This window comes from Lithobates pipiens, unplaced genomic scaffold (assembly GCF_037356315.1).
Source record: "Lithobates pipiens isolate NorthernLeopardFrog02 unplaced genomic scaffold, aLitPip1_a1.2 Scaffold_18, whole genome shotgun sequence".
NCBI classification, from domain to species: Eukaryota; Metazoa; Chordata; class Amphibia; order Anura; family Ranidae; genus Lithobates; species Lithobates pipiens.
The window spans coordinates 309,324,777-309,347,196 of record NW_027507758.1 but is presented as its reverse complement, the minus strand read 5'-3'; the positions used below and the strand labels follow the sequence as shown (position 1 = coordinate 309,347,196).

At 40.0% G+C, this 22,420-nt stretch overlaps 1 protein-coding gene across 1 annotated transcript in view; it reads right to left on the bottom strand.

The window, feature by feature from the left end:
- FBXL4 (F-box and leucine rich repeat protein 4) overlaps positions 1-22,420 on the bottom strand; it is an 83,003-nt gene that overhangs the window by 15,586 nt on the left and 44,997 nt on the right. The window contains exon 5 of the mRNA XM_077487206.1: positions 12,479-12,692. Coding sequence (XP_077343332.1) covers positions 12,479-12,692 — 214 coding nt within the window. The remainder of the gene's footprint in view (positions 1-12,478; positions 12,693-22,420) is intronic.

Here is a 22,420-nt window from a genome sequence, read left to right as displayed (position 1 = left end):
CTCTATTTTTGTTTATAGCGCAAAAAATAAAAACCGCAGGGGTGATCAAATACCACCAAAAGAAAGCTCTATTTGTGGGAAAAAAAGGACGTCAATTTTGTTTGGGAGCCACGTCGCACGACCGCGCAATTGTCAGTTAAAGCGACGCAGTGCCTAATCGCAAAAAGTGGTCTGGTCTTTGACCAGCAAATTGGTCCGGTCTGAAAGTGGTTAATGACTGGCATAGTACCACTAGGTTGGCATAAGGCCAATGTGGTGCCTATATTTAAAAAGGGATCAAAGTCTTTACCAAGTAATTATAGACCTGTTAGTTTAACTTCTATAGTTGGGAAGTCACTGGAGAGTTTAGTAAAAGACGACATAGATGAGTACTTGCTGTAAAAAAATATTTGAAGCAACAGACAGCATGGATTCATGAAAGACAGAAATTGTCAGACAAATCTGATTTATTTTTTATGAGGATGCAAGTAAAACTTTAGACAAAGGAGTGGCTGTGGATGTGGCGTACTTGGATTTTGTAAAAGCATTTTCCCACACACAGCTAATATGTAAGGTAAAGTCTACAGGCCTGGAAAAATCAGTTTGTAAATGGATAGAAAACTGGCTAAATTACAGAATTCAGTAGTGGTTAATAATTCATACTCTGAATGGTCCAAGGTTGTTAGTGGTGTACCCAAAGGTTCAATTTTGTGTTGAGACCCTTACTTTTTAATATCTTTATAAATTATATTGAGTCTGGGATTAAAAGTAGCATTTCAGTCTTTGCAGATGACACCAAGCTATGCAGTGGGATAACATCCTTACAGGATGCCTCCAACTTGCAAGCCGACCTCAATGCACTGTTTATTTGGACAACTATGTGGCAAATAAGGCTTAATGTTGATAAATGTAAAGTTGCGGGGGCTAAGAATATGCATACATCATACATGCTAGTGGGAGTACAACTGGGGGAATCAATGGTGGAGAAGAATCTGGGTGTTCTGGTAGACCAGAAGCTTAATAACAAAGCAGGCAAAATCCTTTTTTATATATTAAGGATTTTGCTGAGAGAGAGAGTGCGCGAGAGAGAGAGAGAGAGTGCGAGAGAGAGAGAGAGAGAGTGCGAGAGAGAGAGAGAGAGAGAGAGAGAGAGAGAGAGTGCAAGAGAGAGAGAGAGAGTTAATTCCAGTTCAGTTTTGGGTAACCAAACTGATAAGAGGCATTATTCTGTCTTGAGAAGAGGAGATTAAGGGGGATATGATCAACATGTATAAATATATATGTGGTCCATATAGTGAACTTGGTGTTGAGTTATTCACTTTAAGTTTATCACAGAGGACAAGGGTGCATTTTTTACGTCTGGAGGAAAAGAGATTTCATCTCCAAATACGGAAAGGTTTCTTCAAAGTAAGAGCTGTGAAAATGTAGAATAGACTCCCTTAAGAGCTGGTTCTGGCCAGCTCAGTAGATTGTTTAAAAAAAAGGCCTGGATTATTTCCTAAATGTACATATTCACCTGGGTACTAACGTTTATAGGTAAAGTTGATCCAGGGAATATCTGATTGCTTCTTGGGGTATCAGGAAGGAATTTTTTTCCCTGCTGAAGCAAATTGGATCATGCTTTGCTGTTTGTTTTTGCCTTCCTCTGGATAAACTGTGAGCATAGGAATGTGTATTTTAGGATTGTATATTTTATTTTCCCTTTTATATTAGTTGAACTAGATGGACTTGTATCTTTTTTTCAACCAGACTATGTAAAATGGAATTTCGATGTAACACCCAATTAAACTCTCCTAATAATGTATAAAACCAGACTGCATATACAGTAATACAAATTACCTCTTTTTAAACTTTTTTGTTAACCAAGTGTTGCAAAAAGGTTTAAAGAACCCTGTGTTGCCAGCACATGGGGTTCCATGGCTCTCACACAAGCTCTGCTGTGAACAAACTGCTCTGAACACTGGTCTAAACAACATCGCTTTTGCTTCCAGAACAGTGCTGTTGATTAGGCCGTATTCAGGAGCTCAGCTGCTTCTTGGAGTGTACAACTCCTTTTTTTAACCCATGCTGCAGCACTTAGCAGATAAAAAGAAGTAGAAATAGAGGCATATTTATTACTGTATAGGTGTCCGGACTGCTTTACATTAATAAATTAAGAGGGTTCATTTGGGTGTTAATTACTGTGGGTTGAGACAGCACATCATTATCATCCATCATCTGCTTTACTGAATAAGTCTATTAGTGGCCAAAAATGATAAAGCAACCCTGTCACTAATATAAGAGACACGCGCTCCCTGAAATAGAAGATAGTCAATATTAACCCATTCAGCTGTCCACATCGCTGATCTCTGCTTTAATCAAGGGGTACTGCCACTCAAAGAATCTTCAGAAACTGACACTTTTGAGTGTGTTTGGCTCCTGGTCCCCTGTTGGGAGTGTTTCCTCCCAAACGTCCCAGTGTCACTCAAGACACAGTAATAATGTGTAGGAGCAAGTTCCAAAAATAAAATAAAAAATAGCTCTCCTAGAAGTCTCAGTTTGTGAACTTTCTTAGAGCAGCAGCAGTTTCCCTCGATACATCTTGATTGTCAATGGTGTGGGCAAGTTGGAAAGGTATTCCCTGTTTTTTATACCTCATTATAATTCAAGATCTCCCCCACTGTATTTCCCAGCACTGCTCTAGCCCATCTTGAGATTATGGGGTGCTCCCACTATTTCTGTTGTATTCCCCATAACATAAAATAAATTCTGAATACAGCACTCTTGCCCTTCCCTGTAATGACAGTCTAGAGTCCAAGAGTTATTAAAAGCTATTTTGAGCTTACTCTCTTCAGTATCAACCATAAATAAATGATTTACTAGCTGAGAAGGAAAAAAGTGAACTGATTTTTTTTTTCTTGGCACAGCGCAAGCATCTCAGGTATCTTATACTTGATGGGTGCCACGTACAATGATAGCCACAATCTTCTGGGTCCTGTGCGAGTGGCCACCCCAATGCACAATGGGGGGGGGGTTGCTCACTTGTCACTGATGCCATTCATAGTACGCCCTATATCTTTTAATGAATACAAGGTGCGCTCAGATTGGAGGAGGTGGAGTCAGGACATCACAATCTAATATGTTGTAAATCCCAGGATTTACACATTCAGAATAACCCACCTAAAAGTTATCAACTGGTACTATGATTATTTATACATTTTCAGAGAACAATTTGTTTTGTTTATTTCATCACAAAAAGGCTGATCACATACGATTTAAAAACAATTATGAATGGCCACAGTGCTGATCAAGTGACCCCTTGTGGTCACTGTGCAGAAGGGGAGCCGCTCGCACAGGACCTGGAAGATCACGGCTATTACTCTATGCAGTGCTGAATAATAGTGATCTTCAGCTTCCCCAACAACCAATCAAGCATAAAATATGTTAGTCTGGTCCAATTTGCATCAATGTAAATGTAAACATCCAAAAACAATTTAATTCCTGAGATCAGTTTTACGCAAACTACCACTATACACAGAGCAAAATTCTAAACGCAAAACTTTTGTATTTGACCCTAATAGGGATGAGCCGAACACCCCCGTCCCCTGCCCAGTTTGGTTCGCACCAGAACATGCGAACAGGCAAAAAATTTGTACAAACAAGTGAACACCGTTAAAGTCTATGGGACACGAACATGAAAAATCAAAAGTGTTAATTTTAAAGACTTTTATGCAAGTTATTGCCAAAAAAAGCTAAAAAGCGTATGAGGACCTGGATAGATGGAAAAAAATTCATTAAAAAAAAAAAACGACATGGACCCCCCCCCCCCCCCCATTACCAGGCCCTTTGGGACTGGTATGGATATTAAGGGGAAATCCCACACCAATTTTTTTTTTTAAATAGCGTAAGGGTCCCCCTAAAATCCATACCAGACAATTTTAAGGGAGACCACGCGCCAAAATAAAAAAAAAAGAATGGCGTAGGGGTCCCCCCAAAATCCATACCAGACCCTTAACCGAGCACGTAAAGTGGCTGGTCACAGGAAAAGAAGGGAGGACGAGAGAGCACCCCCCCCCCCCCCTGAACCATACCAAGCCACATGCCCTCAACATGGGGAGGATGTTTTGGTGTGCCCTCAAAACATCTTGTCCCCATGTTTATGGGGACAAGGGCCTCGTCCCCATAACCCTTGCCCGGTGGTTGTGGGGGGTCTGTGGGCGGGGGGGCTTATCAGAATCTTGTCCGGGTGGGGATATCCGGTGACTTAAACGGGTGACCCCACCCCCTCTGACGTCAAGTGACATCAGACAAAGGCGGGGAGATTTTTCCCCATGTCCTGTCCCTGTGATTTCACCTGTAATAGAAGGTCTGGTTATCACCAGGACAGAAAGGCATAGACAGCAAACAAAAATAAAAATCTGAAATTCTAACTCTTCTTCATTCTGCTAAAAGTTTTTTTTGGGTGCTCTTGGAGAGATTGTCCTATTAGGGGCTGGAACACAAAAGGACCATAAAAAAATGACAGGGCATCTACCCCTTCTAAAACAAAGTTAAACATTTTGGCTGGAGTTGGGCTTTAGCATAATAGGTCAGTGGTACCCTAATATGTACCTGTACTGCAGTGCACATCAATACATTACTGTCTGCCGTGGTGCACTGCATTGAAAAAAATTGCACAGGAGTATTTTCTAGTCCGTTGTGGTGCCTTAGTAGCCCATTCAAATAAATAGGTTGTATTAACCCAGCACATGTTAACAAGAGTGATGTGAGGGCATTTTTTCACTTGTCCATTTTCCTGCAGTTATGCACATGGCATTTACATGAAATACATTTCAAGTAGAAGTCCAGTCCAGTGGCCAGTTCATATTTATTCACTGCAGTTTAGTGAGTTTTTAAATTGTAATCTATATGGGCCTATTGCACAATGCTGCAATGCATGTGAAGCTGCGAATGGGTCCTAAAACTAAAACTCAACAGTTATTTACTGCAGCTTGCAAGAATTTGGAGTCATTCAGGGTATACAGTTTACAGTGTCATGCTCCATCATCTCTGTCTTACCATAATCACAGCTGGCGTGGAAAATACTCTAGACAGCATCTCACTACAGGATTTTAGTTCCTCTAAAAACACGATCTTTGGTATACCAGAAACAAACTCCCGACCTTTCGGGCACTTTCATATTGAGGTGCGGGGACGTCGGCGGTAAAGAGCCGCAAGTTTTAGAGGCGCTTTACCGTCACTTTAGAGGTGCTTTTCGGCCGCTAGTGTGGGGCTTTTAAACCCTGGTAGCAGCTGAATAAAAGGGTTAAAAGTGCCCACAAAGCACAGTGGCACTGCCCATTCCTGCTGCTTGCAAGACTTTTTTAATGTCCTGCAAGCGCACCGCTCCAGTGTGAAAGCACTCGGGCTTTCACACTGGAGTGACAGTAAACGCACTTTACAGGCGCTCTGTAGGCACTATTTCTAGCGCTATAGAGCCTCAATGTGAAAGTAGCCATCTTGCAGTGTTAAAAAGGGTCGCTAAAAAGTGATGGGATAGGCCACTACACATCTGCCATTAAAGTATAACTGCAGCAAAACCTTTTTCATGAAGCGAAGGGAAATCTGACTATTGGGACACAGAAGGCCTTCCTTTGTACTTCAAACCCTTTAGTAATGGCAAATATCCCATCTCAATCTGTAACTGGATTGTAAATTTTGCCCAAAAGCAACATTCTAAAACATATATACAGTTGTTTCTGGTAATATGTAATGACTGCATATATAAAAAAAAAAAAAAAAAATCATGATACATGAGATAAACAATTCTTCATTCAAGAAGATAAAATTGTACAAAAAAGGTTCTGAAATCTGAAAGACCCGATGGGAGTTAAAAGGACATAGTACCTCTAACCAAATTGTAGAACAAACACAATGTTTGCAATCAGAAACATTTCAAAGCTTGGTATTTACACAGCACAGACTATAGTATTGAACAAAGAAACAGATAAAAAAAATCAATTCAATATTTTAGGTAGCTTGTTCCACTGAACTCATTACTGAACAGTATGGGCAAGTATTTGACTTCTGCAGTACAAATGAACTATTCCCAAAATTGAATGTACTCTGGAATGACTAGATAACATCTGTAGGCCTGGGCAGCTCTAGAAGCAGTTCTGTGGCATGATTGAAGACAATTCAATACAGCTAGTATGCATAAAAAATAAAATATAGATGAATATTATATACATATATACATACACACACACACACACACAGACACACACATATACACACATACAGTATCTCACAAAAGTGAGTACACCCCTCACATTTTTGTAAATATTTTATTATATCTTTTCATGTGACAACACTGCAGAAATGACACTTTGCTACAATGTAAAGTGGTGAGTGTACAGCTTGTATAAGTGTAAATTTGCTGTCCCCTCAAAATAACACAACACACAGCCATTAATGTCTAAACCTTTGGCAACAAAAGTGAGTACACCCCTAAGTGAAAATGTCCAAATTGGGCCCAAAGTGGCAATATTTTGTGTGGCCACTGTTATTTTCTAGCACTGCCTTAATCCTATTGGGCATGGAGTTCACCAGAGCTTCACAGGTTGCCACTGGAGTCCTCTTCCACTCCTCCATAACGACATGACACAGCTGATGGATGTTAGTGACCTTGTGCTCCTCCACCTTCCGTTTGAGGATGCCCCACAGATGCTCAATAGGGTTTAGGTCTGGAGACATGCTTGACCAGTCCATCGCCTTTACCCTCAGCTTCTTTAGCAAAGCAGTGGATGTCTTGGAGGTGTGTTTGGGGTCGTTATGTTGGAATACTGCCCTGCGGTCCAGTCTCCGAAGGGAGGGAATCATGCTCTGCTTCAATATGTCACAGAACATGTTGCCATTTATGGTTCCCTCAGTGAACTGTAGCTCCCCAGTGCAGCCCCAGACCATGACACTCCCACCACCATGCTTGACTGTAGGGAAGACACACTTGTCTTTGTACTCCTCACCTGGTTGCCGTCCCACATGCTTGACACCATCTGAACCAAATAAGGTTATCTTGGTCTCAGACCACAGGACATGGTTCCAGTAACCCATGTCCTTAGTTTGCTTGTCTTCAGCAAACTATTTGCGGGCTTTCTTGTGCATCATCTTTAGAAGAGGCTTCCTTCTGGGACGACAGCCATGCAGACCAATTTGATGCAGTGTGCACGACGTATGGTCTGAGCACTGACAGGCTGACCCCCCCACCCCTTCAACCTCTGCAGCAATGCTGGCAGCACTCATACATCTATTTCCCAAAGACAACCTCTGAATATGACGCTGAGCATGTGCACTCAACTTCTTTGGTCGACCATGGGGAGGCCTGTTCTGAGTGGAACCTCTCCTGTTAAACCACTGTATGGTCTTGGCCACCATGCTGAAGCTCAGTTTCATGGTCTTGGCAATCTTCTTATAGCCTAGGCCATCTTTATGTAGAGCAACAATTCTTTTTTTATCTGATCCTCAGAGAGTTCTTTGCCATGAGCTGCCATGTTGAACTTCCAGTGACCAGTATGAGAGCATGAGAGCGATAACATCAAATTAAACACACCTTCTCCCCATTCACACCTGAGACCTTGTAACACTAATGAGTCACATGACACCGGGGAGGGAAAATGGCTAATTGGGCCCAATTTGGACATTTTCACTTAGGAGTGTACTCACTTTTGTTGCCAGCGCTTTAAACATTAATGGCTGTGTGTTGAGTTATTTTGAGGGGACAGCAAATTTACACTGTTATACAAGCTGTACACTCACCACTTTACATTGTAGCAAAGTATTACTTCTTCAGTGTTGTCACATGAAAAGATATAATAAAAGCTTAACGAAAATGTGAGCAAGGGAGCTCCAGAGGTACTGCAGTCTGTTTTGCTTCTTGTTCCTGGCTGTTTCATATCCTGCTGTGGGAGACAGCAAAAAAGGAAAAAAGGAATCTGAATGGCCGAAGCCTTGGCCAAACTAAAAACTCATCCCACTAGTACACGAAGGAGGGGGCAAGACAGCTTCCACTGAAAAAACAGTGTGCCAGGAGCCTAGAGTAGAGAGAAACAGGATGGCTGAACTGCGGAGTGAGCCATGCTGGGACGTAAACTGAAATTGCAAGCTAGAGACAGGGCAGACAGAGTTGCAGCCCTGTGTTGTGGACTCAGCTGCAGTGGGACAAGCTGAGCTGTGACCCAGAGAGCAGGTTTTACACCACTTCCTGAAAAAGGGACTGCGGACAGGTTGTTGTACTGATAATTACGATAACTTTGTTGTGCTAGGAGCAGTGGAGAGATACAAGGTGAGGACTAGAGACATTGGCTTGTTGGGAGCTTTTGCTCTTGCAGAACAATACAGGGCAGAGCCGTGCCAGCAAACTAAAATATATATATTTATTTTACGCACATACATACATACATACATACATACATATAGTACATATATAAACCCACTGACCAAGGGTTCTTGTTTATATATAGGTCATATAGCTAGGCCTCTTGTTCCTCACAGTCATGTTTAGTTTTGCAATTGCTGTTATATTTGCTGCTGTACTATTGTGTTTTCATGTGAGACTGAGACTTGATCTTAGAAATAAAGAGCTGCTGTATTTCATTTGGCGCAGTATAGAATAACATTCCACTAAAGTTCAGATACTAACTCCAATCTATACAATCCTCATTTCATAGCAACCATGAAAGAACATCTGGTCTGAAGGTAAAGTGGCTGTTACCCCAAACAAATAGTACTCCTGTCCCTTTAAGGCACGAGCTATAGCATAGTGCTTTTTGCCTAGTCAATTGCCCCTTTGTATCTTCTGCAGTACTTGGTTGATTCTGCCTGGTCCCGACTTCCCCTCTGTGAGCTGACCACATTAATCACGGCTGTTGAACCATGAGATCGTGGTCCGGATACATGCCTCCGTCATCTAGCTTCTCTCCTGTGCATCTGGGTGTCTCTGCAGCTCCCCCTCCTCACTCCCTGTCAGCTCCGTAGTGTGTAGTGAGAACATAATCTCACGGACCCTCCCCTCTCCTCTCCTCTCCTCCAGCCTTCATTCACTGACTACACTTGGCTCTCTTAGATCAGGATACAGAGCAGAGAGGAGGTGACCACAAATGAGCACAAAGAAAAAAAAGGTATTTAGGATTGAGAAAACACAAAAACAAACCATACTGCACTGCTTAATGAACAAACACGTTGAGGCTAGATCAATTTTAGCCATTTGGGTTTACAACCACTTTAAGAACAAGGTTGTGCCAACTTTATTTGCTATAATAGTGTCTTACTTCCAGAGACAAATTCCATAGAATACATTGATATCACCACCAACTAAACCACCACTTTTACAAAACTTTTTTGAAAAAAAATCATCCACAATAAATAATTTCAACAATGTGAAAAATGTGTGAAAAAAAACTGTTTGCTGCTTACTATATACCTCAAACAGTATAGAGCACACTATGCTCCAATATACCATCAATATTACAAATGCTTAAATATCTCCTGTAAGAAAAAGTGCTATGTGCATAAATCCAGTACATAAGTCTAAACAGTCTCTGCAGTGTTTTCAGGAGATATTTAAGCACTTTTTCTTACAGGAGATATTTAAGGATGATTTTTATCACAGTATTTTTATATAATTTTGGGGGCTGAAGCACTTTAGTTGTTTGTGGTCTGAGTAAGATAAATTGTATTTGTTGACACCAGTGCAGGAGTTAGGGGTCTGGTTAACAGACACAAACTGCGGTGGTGTCATCACACACAAATTGTATATATATATATATATATATATATATATATATATATATATATATATATATATACATATACACACACACACACATACACACATACATACATACATACATACATACATATACACACACACACACACACACACACAATATATATATTTTTTTTGTTCCTCTCTTTTTTTGGCTTTATAATTTGTAAAAGTGGTGGTTTAGTTGGTGGCGATATCAATGTATTCTATGGAATTTGTCTCTGAAAGTAAGACACTATTATAGCAAATAAAGTTAGCACAACCCTCATCACACGCACATATTAATTAGATTGACTCACATAGTGATATCTCTATATTAGGTTGCAGCAAACACATATATTTTATATTTTCTTGTCCCTAGTGCGCCAGCATTTTTTCTATTTTTTGTTGCATTAAGAAGAAGGTTGACTAAGGCCACAGGGAAGTCAGAAGTGCAGAGATGGTCAGGACCACAGGAAAAGAGACAGGACCTAGAAACACTGGGAGTAAATCGTCCAACCTAGAGATCTTAAAGCAAGGAATCAGAAGTTCCCCTCTTAGGTACCACAGAGAGAGAAGAGGGATGGGTGATCTGCTGTTTGCAAGGAAGATGCACTACTTTATTGCAGGTTCACGTGTGAAGCCACCATCAGGTACTGTAATGCAATCAGTTGAGGGCCATGATCATACACAATTTTCATTACTGGCTCCCCTGTGAATGGGAGAATGCTCATATACAACCGTATCCATGAAGTTTAAAAAAAAAACACTAAAAAAAATTAACCCAAATTTTGTGGCTGGCTAGTGTTTGAGGTCAGTTCACTAAACAGTAACATCATCTAACGGAAATGCATATAAAATGTAGGGGATAGGATGCATCAACGTGAAATGCCTTCTACCTTTGCAATCACTTGTAAGCTTTGCTTATTTACACAAAAGCTGTGTTATGCTTGAAACACACAGGGGCATATTTATGAGAAGCGTACCGCCCATAGCAATTAGTCAGCATCCAAGCAACATTTTTACAGTGCAGATCTGAAAGTGAAACAAGCATTGGGACTGGTTGCCATTGACAAGAACAGATTTCTTGGTTCTTTGGTCACTTTTCATATATAGGCCCCAGGGTCTGACGCATGCATTTGCCCTTTTGGGTTCTTCTCTTCTAGAAAGAAATATTTAATATTTTCCAGGAATCATTGCTTAAGCTTTCCCTAGTTCTACTCAAATGGCACTCAAAGTCATCTACAGTTCACAAAATCCAATTTATCTGCCGCTTACAACTCAAATGTTATGGGCCAATATACCATTGATACAAAATAGGTTATGTCCAATTGCAATAAAAAATTCAGACAAATGCTTGTGTACAAATTGTTTAGGATGTGATCAGCCATATTTAGAGCCATATTTAGAGTACATTTATTCACTCTATTCACGAAGGTAAAAAAAGGCAAGCGCATATGGAGGCAAGGAGAGCACCTATGTCTACAAAACCAGATTCTTTTCATTTTCATGAAAATCCTATTCTTACCATTCTCCCCACTTTCATCTATGGGAACTATTTCTCCATTCCTCATGGATAGTATCTGAATACGAAGGCAGATCACTGTGTTTTGAAAGGTTACACTAATAAATTGTAGCTGAAACACCACTGCATTACATAAAAGTTAGCACAGCAGAAGAGTGAAGTGTCATGGTATCAAAGTACAAGACATTATGGGGGGAAATGTACTAACTTCAGCTTGTTCAATTAACCACTTAAGGACCGCCTCACGCCGATATACGGCAGTAGAATGGCACGGCTGGGCCACGTTGCCATTTAAGAGCCCAGCCGTGGGTCGCCGGCGCACTCGCAACCCGGTCCTGAGCTCCGTGACCGTGGCCGCGGGACACCGGCGGCGATCGGGTCACAGAGCTGAAGAATGGGAAGAGGTAAGTGTAAACAAACCTCTCCCCGTGCTTCCTACTGAGCTTGTCACTAATCATCTGTTCCCTGTCATAGGGAAGGACGAGCAGTGATGTGTCACGCCAAGCCAGGATTCTACAGTAATAAACACACATTAGGTCACACTTAACCCCTACACTGCCAGTGACATTTTTACAGTAATCAATGCATTTTTAATCGCACTGATCACTGTATTAATGCCAATGGTCCCAAAAATGTGTGAAAATTGTCCGTGTCCGCCATAATGTTGCAGTCACAATAAATCGCTGATCACCGCAATTACTAGTTAAAAAAAAAAAAAAAAAAAAATGGTTAAGCTTTGACTATAAAATCTGAAAAACCGATTGGTTTCTATGCAGAGCTGCACCACATTTTGTACTCTCCAGTTTCTGCATATACCCCTTACTCTATATTTATTTACTGATAGTGACAGTTGTAAATGAGAAGTTTTTCTTAAAAATAAATAAATTAATTTAAAAAAAAACATATTTTTTTTTCAAATACAGTGGTAACCAGTTTATAAAACAGAAAGATGGAAAAAAGGAAAAAAAAAAAAAAGAAGAAGAATGGCCTCAAGCTGATTACAAGTCTGCAAACAACACACAATTCAACTAATGGCATCATACAATGAGAAAAACAAAAAGGGTTGCCAGTTGCTAATTAAATTTTCATTTACAGAGATTGGTTATGTCATAGGCCGACAGACACATACATTTTTCTTTTGCTCTACACACAAATGAAATGTGATAAATGCTTTCAACTTGTTAAAATTAATACCAAGAGTAGACTGTCTTTACCTCTATTTTTGTCCGGTAGAGAACAAGGCGTTTTAATCCACAGAGTTTAGAGATATGGCTGAAAGCCTGAGGTGGCAGCTTATCACAAGAGGAGAGATTTAATTCCTGAAGATTTGGACACATCTCTGCAATGACTTCCAGGCATGCTTCATTTAAAAAGTGGCCACAGGCCAGCTCCAGGCGCACAAGTTCCAAGCCACACACTTTTAACAGTCTAGGAAAGAACAGAAGGTGGGAAAATTGAAGGTAAATTTTACAATAGCTAGATAGCTACCTAGAAAGGTGGTAGTGAATTTTTATTCATTTTGCTAATAAATATGAAATACGAGCAGTTCTCAAATGATCTGGCATTATGAAGTTTATCAGGACAGCATTGCGACACAAATCCTGGGATCAGTAAAACACATATCATTCACAGAACCTTAGATCTGAGGGATAGCACATATGCTGGTGCTTGAAAACATAATTTTAAAGTCTCCGTTTTTTATTAAGTAAACCGGTAGTGGCAAAAACAAGTAAGTTACCATTGCTGTCTTTTATAGTACTTGACAATGCTATCTGCCCAGTATTTACATGCCTTTTTTTTGCCCCCAAAAAATCTTTTCCCGACACCTGGTGGATTTTTTTTGTGTTTACTGTGCACCGCATGGCGAATGTGGCGTGCAGCGTCCAGCCCTGCTCACTCTCATCTTGCCGAAGACAGGTGATGGGTACAATGCAACAAGTCAATTATCAGTCTGCAAACCTTCCAACATAAACAACAGAAACCGATGGTAACCCAACTTTAAAGTCTCTGTTGTGATCCTTGAAAGTAAGGGTATGTTTAGATGTGTGGCAGGATCTACATTCTGTTTACTTTTCAGAGGTGTTTGACAGTGAGGAAGCAATATTTCGCACCTGTTTTAACCCTATGAATGCCACACCAATGCATCAAAACCATGTTACTGCCTGCTGAACACATCAAAAGCAATAATATTTTGCTATGGGCGTGCAGAAAAGGATCTCAAGAGCAGAAAGTGAACACCCCCCTTTTGCCATCCCCACCAAAACCTCAATTCTATATGAACCCTAAATCTGTTTTCAATCAAAAACAAGCTTAAGTACAACAACAACAAAAAAGTTAAAAAAATAAAAATGTCTTTATTTAAAGCATGTTTTTTACTTGGGCCTTGGCAAGTAGATGAAAAGCAGTTGGAACGTCTGAATACAAATACTGCAGAGAAGAGATGCTATACTGAATATAGAGCCCCTTTTTTTCTTAAACCCCATGGTAACACCTTGTTGAAATTAAAGCTTCAGCTATAGTTGAACTTTTTAATTTAAATGGAGTGAGAAATAGTTGGAACTTACCAGTAGATTTCCTTTATTTTTTTATTTCCAAAAGAACACCAGAACAATAAAGGAGTGCATTGGTCACTGGGATGGTACAGGTAAAAAAAATATAGATATATCCTTCCCCTTTCCCACCCAAAAGAACAGTTTTGAGATTAGCAGCTGATCGCCCAAGTTAGATTAAAGTGGAACATCACTAAGTTCTGTTCTTCCTTCTCCTCCTTCACATTTGGCACTTTATTTTTTTAGGAGGGGAGCTGGTACCTGGTTTTGACAGGTACCAGATCCTCCACTTCTGATATAGACATGTAAGTGTCCTTATATTAAAAGCCAGCAGCTACAATGTTTGTAGCTGCTGACTTCTTTTTTTTGAGAGAGACAGGAGATCCTCTTTAACCACCTCGTTCTGGGATGACTTCATATGATGTCACCCCGGTGTCACCGCTCTTGCACTCAGAGTGGTGAATGCGGGCACCCCACATCCCTGGGACCCCGATTTCACTGGCTCTTCACCCAAGTGATTGGCTGTGTCCAATCACTGCCGATCACATGTAAACACAGAAGTGCCGTTTATCGGCTCTCCTCACCTCTCACTGACAAAGTACGAGGAGAGGAGAGCCGACCAGCGGCATCTGCTCGCAGGGGTGACCTGTACAGATAATCAGGACACTGATCATTAGTGCCCTGATTATCAGCGCAGCCCCAGCAATGATGACAGTCAGTAACCAGCAGTGACACTAATCTGTGCCCAACAGTGTTGTAAAGTTGTGCCCATCAGTGCACCCTATCAGTGCAGCATATTAGTGCCTCATCAGTGTTGCCTATGAGTGCCCCTCAGTGCCGCCTTACCAGCTCACATCAGTGGAGAAAAATGACTTATTTACAAAATCTTCTGACAAACTAAAAACATTTTTTTTTCCAAACTTTTCGGGTTTTTAGCAAAAAATAAAAAACCCAGCAGTGATTAAATAGCATCAAAAGAAAGTTCTGGTTGTGTAAAAAAAAAAAAAAAAAAAAAAGATAAAAGTGTAATTTGGGTACAGCGTTGCATGACCGTGCAATTGTCATTCAAAGTGTGACCGCGCTGAAAGCTGAAAATTGGCCTGGAAAGGAAGGGGGGTAAAGGTGCCCAGTATTGAAGCAGTTAAAGGTCAAGTTCACCTTTGGGAACATTACATGTTTCACCCATTTTTAGGGTGGAAACATGTAACATGTTCCCAATGCTGCAACAACCACTCCCCGATCAGCCCTACCCCCCCCCCCCCCCCCATAGCAGTACAGGGAGAGGTTCCACGTACTAGCTGTCAGTTTTTTAAATCAGCATAGCCGTGCGGGGCTCCACCCACACAGTCAAGTCATTTATTCACAGAGCTGTCTATGAATAAACTACAAGTACTGACATCCTTTGTCAGGTTGTAGTTCTCGATGAAGTGCCATGGTAGATCATTGATTCTTCCCATCAGTGTATCCGTTTGCCCAGATTTATGGGCATACAGATGCAAAGACAGGTCTTCAGGAGAACTACACGATCACTGGTGCAATGTGTTAGAGCAGGGTTCCCAAACCGGCAACCCTCCAGCTGTTAAAAAAACGACAAGTTTTATCATACTTCTGACTGTGGGAGTCATGCTTGTAACTGTCAGCCATGCAATGCCCCTTGAAATTTCTCAATAGCCGGAGGGCCGCCAGTTTGAGAAATTTAAAAAAATTAATAAATAAATGCATAATTTTTTTACCTTTTTTTAAATTTTATTTTTAAAGTGAAATAGGGCAAAGAAAGGCAGTGTGTAAACCAAAAAAAAAAAAAAAAAAAAAAAACAAACAATCAATCAGACACAGTTTTTATTCATGCATTCAGAAAGGAGCACATTTGTACCAAATGTAATAACTTTAAGGCCTCCTGCACATAGACTGCGAATGGCTGGAAATATGTTAGGGTAAAATTTCAGGCTTTTTCTTCAGCCCAGGAAAATTCAGGTGCTGTGTACAGCAATCCATGTGAATAAATAGCTGCAAGTGGCCGAATACTCGTAAATTTGATACTTCTCTGCACCCAGCATATTTTCATACCAGAGCCACATGATCGCTTAATACGATAACAAACACTGCAATTCTGGTGTAATAAGACTCAACAGTGCATTCACACCGAGAGCTAGGCAACTACATATCATATACTGTTAGCACAGGTTGAGGGTGGTGGGTGCTGCCTGTAAATAACCCTTCCCATCCAGATGAAACAAGATGATGTTACAAGACAGTAGGCTTCAAATCATGGACTGCACAGTGAATGAACAAGACAAAGGTATGAAAAACAATTGCAACCTACAAGGGAAACATTTTTGTATACTGATCATCTTTTTTTTCCCGATTATCAGTGCAGTCCCAACAGTGCCCACCAGTGCTGCCCATCAGCGCCCTGCAGTGCCACCTAATCAGTGCAGCCTCTTCAGTGAAGGAAAAAACACTGTGTCCCAGCAGTCAGATGGGAACTTTCCTTACCCCTCCTGGAACAAAACGGAGTCAAGCTGGGTTGCATTCAGCCTTTCAAAGGGGAGCTTTGAATCCTATGAATAAATACAAAGCTTCCTCTAATTCGCTGCATCAGAAATTGTGACATCATCCACCCTCCTCTCCAACTCAGCCACATAGAATACAAACCTCCCTGTGAAAGGCCAAGTGCCCCTCAGCCTGAAGTGGGAGGGGAATTTCCCAGACCACTGCCAGAACACAGCACTGTATTCTGGGGCTACATACAGTCCATACAGCGCTGAGAGACGCTGCATATCTTATTGAAGTAAATAGGTGGTCCAAACAAACTATTGAAACTTCACTAAAACCCGGAGATCAGATTTAACCATACCTCCCAACTTTTTGAGATGGGAATGAGGGACACCTATCGGCAAAAGTATGCATGTATAGGACACACCCCTTACCACGCCCCATTAAAGGAGAATTGTACAAAAAAAACACAACAAGATTGGTTAAACCCACAAGTGCCTTTTTACCACTACTATTCCTTTATATTGGCTTTTGGAATTTACAGGTGCAGTCATTTAGAAATCAGATGAAAGATTTAGAGCTAGAAAACACTTTTTGATAGCTAAAAAAAAAAAACATTTTATATACAACTATACAGATCAGACTAAAACTAGAAAATGCATTTCCTGGAGAAAATGCGTGGGAATGCTGAACAGCATCAAAACTGCCCCATGAGAATTGCCCCATCAAAACTGCCCATCATATTCCTCTATTATAAATCAGTACATGGTGTGTTTGTGCTCTCCCCCACCGCCCATCACTGTGTATAAGAAGCTTTGGTAACCATGGAAACAAAAACAGACAACAAAAGCCTGGATGCCCTCAATTTAATGAAATGATCACTAAACTTAAACAGCTTTTTCACAAAACTGTAAAAGATATCAAACTGAAAAGATATAGACAGATAGCTGAATATTTTTTTAACATTTTAAAGTTTGCTTGGCGTCTTTAGGTGAAAGTATGAAGGAGCTGAAACTTTTGGTAGCGGAAGAAGATTTTAAGGATTTGAAGCATGCTCTCATTGACTTCAATGTTAAAAAAAAAGTGTTAAAAAGCTTAATATTTTAAAAAGTATAAATAGTAGATAGTCCCATCATCAGCTAAAAGAGCTGAACATTTTAAAAGTTGAATGGCTTTAATAGCTGAAAGTATGCAGAAGTTACGCAGAGCCAAAAAACATACGGAATAATAAAATTAAAAAGATGATTAATAAAAAAACAAATAATAGTGGGAATTCCCACTAATGAGGGACAAAATCAGGGGGGGGAAGAAGGACAGAGGGACACTGCTCGAAATCAGGGACAGTCCCTCAAAATCAGGGACAAGTGGGAGGGGAAACCGTGCAGAAGCCAACTGTTCCTGATATTGCTCTTTGCCCGGACACCAGACATTTAAAATAGCTGGAAATAATCATGTTAGCATTCTGGAATAAAATTTACCCGGACACCCAAAATTAGCATTTTATGAAATAAGTGAACCTTACAAGAGAAGACTAAATATTTAGTAAGAATTTGTTGTATAATGTGATAACTATAAGATGTTTTATTGGTATCGTGTTGTGTATATGTCACTAATAACAATTTTATAGTTGATCTCCTAATCCTATTTTCATAACAGAAAGAAAAAACACACAATTCATACAATAATTTGTAAAAGAAAAAGAATCTGGAGTGTTATATAATTTCTTTGTCATAATTCTTGCTGCCAGTTTGAAACAGAGTAATTCAATTCTTTCAAAATACTGTACTGTATTAAAGACATCTTGACAGGTACAGGAAGAAAATAGCAGTATTGCTTGTTTTTAATTAAGAAAACACCTAATGGCTTCTAAACTGGAAGGAAGAATGCCAAAACAAGAAGCTTCTAACATCATAAAGCATGAACAACCATATACACAATATAGAAAAAATCATGATGAAATATGAATGATATCCTTGTTATCTTCAAAAAGCTAAAGTCTGTTACTGATTATTTTAATGGAAGTTGGCAATCTCTAAACGTATTACTAGATAAAGTTTGTCAATGCATTGCTATGTCCAGATTTGTTTGTGCCCATCAAGAATACCAGTGCAGAAAAAAGTTGTGGATACCATATTGCACATAATGTACATACTACTGTTGTACCAATAGTAGCAGGTGTTCTATTTACTTTCTACTCCTGCCATGGTGAAACTAGTTCATATTTGAGTTCTAATATATGTCCTGCATCCGGTCTCATTATTAAAACTTGTCCAAGGCTGCATTTCTTCATTTTACAAGCTTTTAGTTTTGCCATGTGAAACTTATAGGAATTAATCAAAATACAGAAAAATACGATTAATGGAGACTTTGCCAGTTTCCATGTTATGATTTATTACCCCATTCACGGGAACCATATCAAGGAATTTTGCGATGTTTCACACAAATTGATGAAAACAATTAATCAGAGCAAAGGAATCTTCCAGTAATATTATAAAGCTCTACAAGATTGATCCAATCCCACATGTTAGAATGAACATATGGGCAGGTTTGGGCATCCTAATTTGGCTTACAGAGAGTTTTTTTTATTTTATTTTTTAAACAAAAATAAAACAAAGCTGAATGGGAGCATTGTTTTATTTGCAAGATGAACAGGTAAGCAACCCTTTAAAAAAAAAAAAAAAAAAAAAAAAAAAAATCAGTGGCACAAGGGGTAGCAATATATCCTGCTCAAAATTTATGGTGGTATATTAATTAAGTCTTGCTGGGCATTGGAAGATATTAAAGTGATACTGGAAAAAACGGGGTAAACAGTAAAACGGAGGGGCCTAGGGGGTTGTGACTGCCAGGTGTTTTTTCGCCTTAATGCATAGGATGCATTAAGGTGAAAAAACACGAGCCTTAACAACCCCTTTAAGGTGTATATGAACCTAGAGGGTTTTAGCCAATGTACCACCACAGTATTAAAGTCAATCTTTTTCTGCTCTGTGTCTCCTTATAATCTTGGCTGTTGATAATGAGAGATATTAACTTTCACCTTAAATGGTGACAATTTGCATGAGTACAGCTGAGAAGAGACTTCAGAAGTGTGTGCTATACATGGCTGCTTAGCCCCTGTACAGGAAGTGATGTAGCTGTCTGCATGGCTGGGTTCCCTTTAATACAGGAAGAGGGACACCATTTTTAGAAGGTTTACATTTTTTTTTATTTATGGCTCAGATTTTTAAAGCGGTAGGAAACACCGTTGGTACACTTGTATTTACAGGTAAGCTTAAAATAGACATGCACCATTTAGGATCTATTCTCTGTTCGTGCAGCTGGAGACATTGCAGAGGCAAGCACTCTGAAGGGACAGCATACTCATTACATCCCTTCAGAGCTCCATGCAGTGGCCCAGCCATTCAAACGATCACAGCCCATGAACCTGGAAGGGAGACCGGGTGAAGATGGAAGCCCTGTCATTGGTGACAGCGCACCATTGGAGGACTTCATTCTAAGGTAGGTCTTTCATAGTGCGCTAGTATGCAATGCCTACTAGCACATTATGGCTTTGCCTTGCAGGAGGATTTTTTTGTTTTGTAAAAGTTTACTACCACTTTAAGAATTGTCTGCTGTCTATCCATTTAATGCACCAAAAAGCATTTATCTTACAAGGGTTCACCTATACCTACAGGCTGTTCAATGGCAATCCTGTTATGGCTTTAAAAAAAAAATTGTCTGCCTCTAGCAAACTGACTGGCAGGGCAGGCAATATTTACCATATCCAATTAAACTAGATGACCATCTATTTTTGTTCAACTTTCTCAAATATTGCAACTTGCTGATCATGGGTCTAATTTTGCACAGGCTTTCTCCCCTCCAGTCCATCTTGAATATTCCTGCTAGATTTATTCACCTTCCCAACCATTAACTGTCCCCCAACCCTCTCTGCCAACCCTTTTTTAATGGCTTCCACTAGCATAACATAAAATCTAAACATAAAATAACAATATACAAAGCCATCCTTACCTCAGCTACTTTACCAACCTTATTTCCTGCTGCCCTAGTTCCCTCATCACATTCTCCAATGCTCTCCTCCATCACTTCTCCAGAGCCCTAAAAACAGTAATTCTGTTTCCTCCATCAGCTCGTCCCTTACAGTTTTTGTATTAGTTGCCCATCCCTTTTAGATTGCAAGCTCTCATGGGCAGGGCACTCCTAAAACTCCTAATTGAAGTGTATTGTAGCTGTACTGTCTCCCTTTACTTAGCAAAGCGCTGTACAAAATGTTGGTGCCATATAAATCCTGTATATTAATATAGTCAACTAGGTAGCTGGATAATCATTTTTTATGGTAAATATAAAAAGACATTAAGATTTTTCATTTGAATGGTAAAACAGAGACATGCAGTCTATTTCTTTTCTCATCAAAGCTGTTCCTATACATTAATGGATAAAAGAGAGTGTGAAGACACCATTGTGTAAAGCAAGGATGGAAGTCCAGGTAAACAGCATGCCGACTCTGAGAACGGAGCATCAATTTAGTGTGGGGGTCAGTAGGTAAACATGCTAATATATGGACTAGGATTTTTTATTTATTTTTTTAAATGAATCCCTTGTGCAACATAGAAACTTGTCAAAGAATTAATTACCAAAAGGTGTAATGCTTACCTTCCTATCTCCTGACATGAAGACACTCATGGTGTGATCACACCTTCTACACCTGCTTGTTCTTTATGTAAGACTGCCAATTGCACATTTTCACTGAGCTTCCTAAATGTGTTTTTTACAAAGCACCACTCAGCTTGGTCTTGAAAATGACAGCTCTGGTGGGTCTCATAACTGTGCTTGTAAATTCAAATGATAGTTTTTTCCTCAACAATAAGAGAAATGGGTAAAGCCTTCAAGTAATATGCTGCCCTGGGGAAACCTGCACTGTAAACACTTCATAATATTACCGGCTGACAGAAGAAGTATTGGAAGGTAAAAACAGATTTTCATTTACATCTGTTTGCTTAGCCAGCTATTATTTTAAACATGTTTAGCATGTCAGACATAAAGAACTGATTGTGGTTTTGCTAGCGGTTTAGTGTGAATGTATACTTTGCATAATAATATATACAGTAATGTAAGAATTACTAAACACAAAAATGTTGACTTAGAGTAGACATGTCAAAAACCGGTATGTTGCAGATAAACAGCACAAAATAATAATGCTCAAGCCGCGTACACACGGGCGGACTGTCTGTCCAACTTAGTCCGCAGAAACACATTTCAGCGGACAGTCCGCTCGTGTGTGGGCTTCAGCTGACTTTTTCAGCGGACAGTCTGGCGGACTAAGTCTTTCGGAATTTCCGTAATATTGTCCGTCCAACTTTGGTTTCAGCGGACAGTCCGCTCGTGAGTAGGCAAGTTGGACGGACTAAGTATGGCGCATGCTCAGAAAGGATTTACACGGCCAAAGGTTGCATTGCAGTGTATTGGACGTCGTATTTCTAGTCCCGTTGTACGTGCTGTACACGTCATCGCGCAAGCTTTCAACGGACTGTCTGTTCATCGTGTGTGGTCAAGTCCGTTCATTCAAAAGTAGGACGGACTGTCCGTCGGATTGTCTGACGGACTAAGTTGGCCAGACAGTCCGCCCGTGTGTACGTGGCTTCAATGGTCCAGAAAAAACTGTGTAATGGATCTTATTTATCAATAAGGGGGATCATTTTGAAATATTGGAGAAAGAAAAGTAAAGCCAATAGGAAGCAGATAGATGCCCACAGCAGCTGAAGGGATTTCATCTTTTAAAATGTAAGAAATCTGATGGATTGCTACTCCAGCTTTGCTCTGGTTTTGTTTGTTTAGGTACCTGTAAATCAACATCAGTGATTGAGACAATCTGCCCCTATGCAGCTTGCAATTCTTCCAGTAACCAGTCAGATTTAATACCAAATTTCCAATATCTACTGCTTGGTTACAATGTTGCCACATAGACTGTCTTGTTAAATAAAGTCCAATGCCAACTGTCACAGTAATAAAAAAAAATAAAAAAATTCTGACTTTAGTTTTGTGTGTGTTTATTTTTTTGGGGGGGATTTGATGGATTGATAACTTTCTGTCTTTCCCCCCCTACTCAACTGTAAGTAC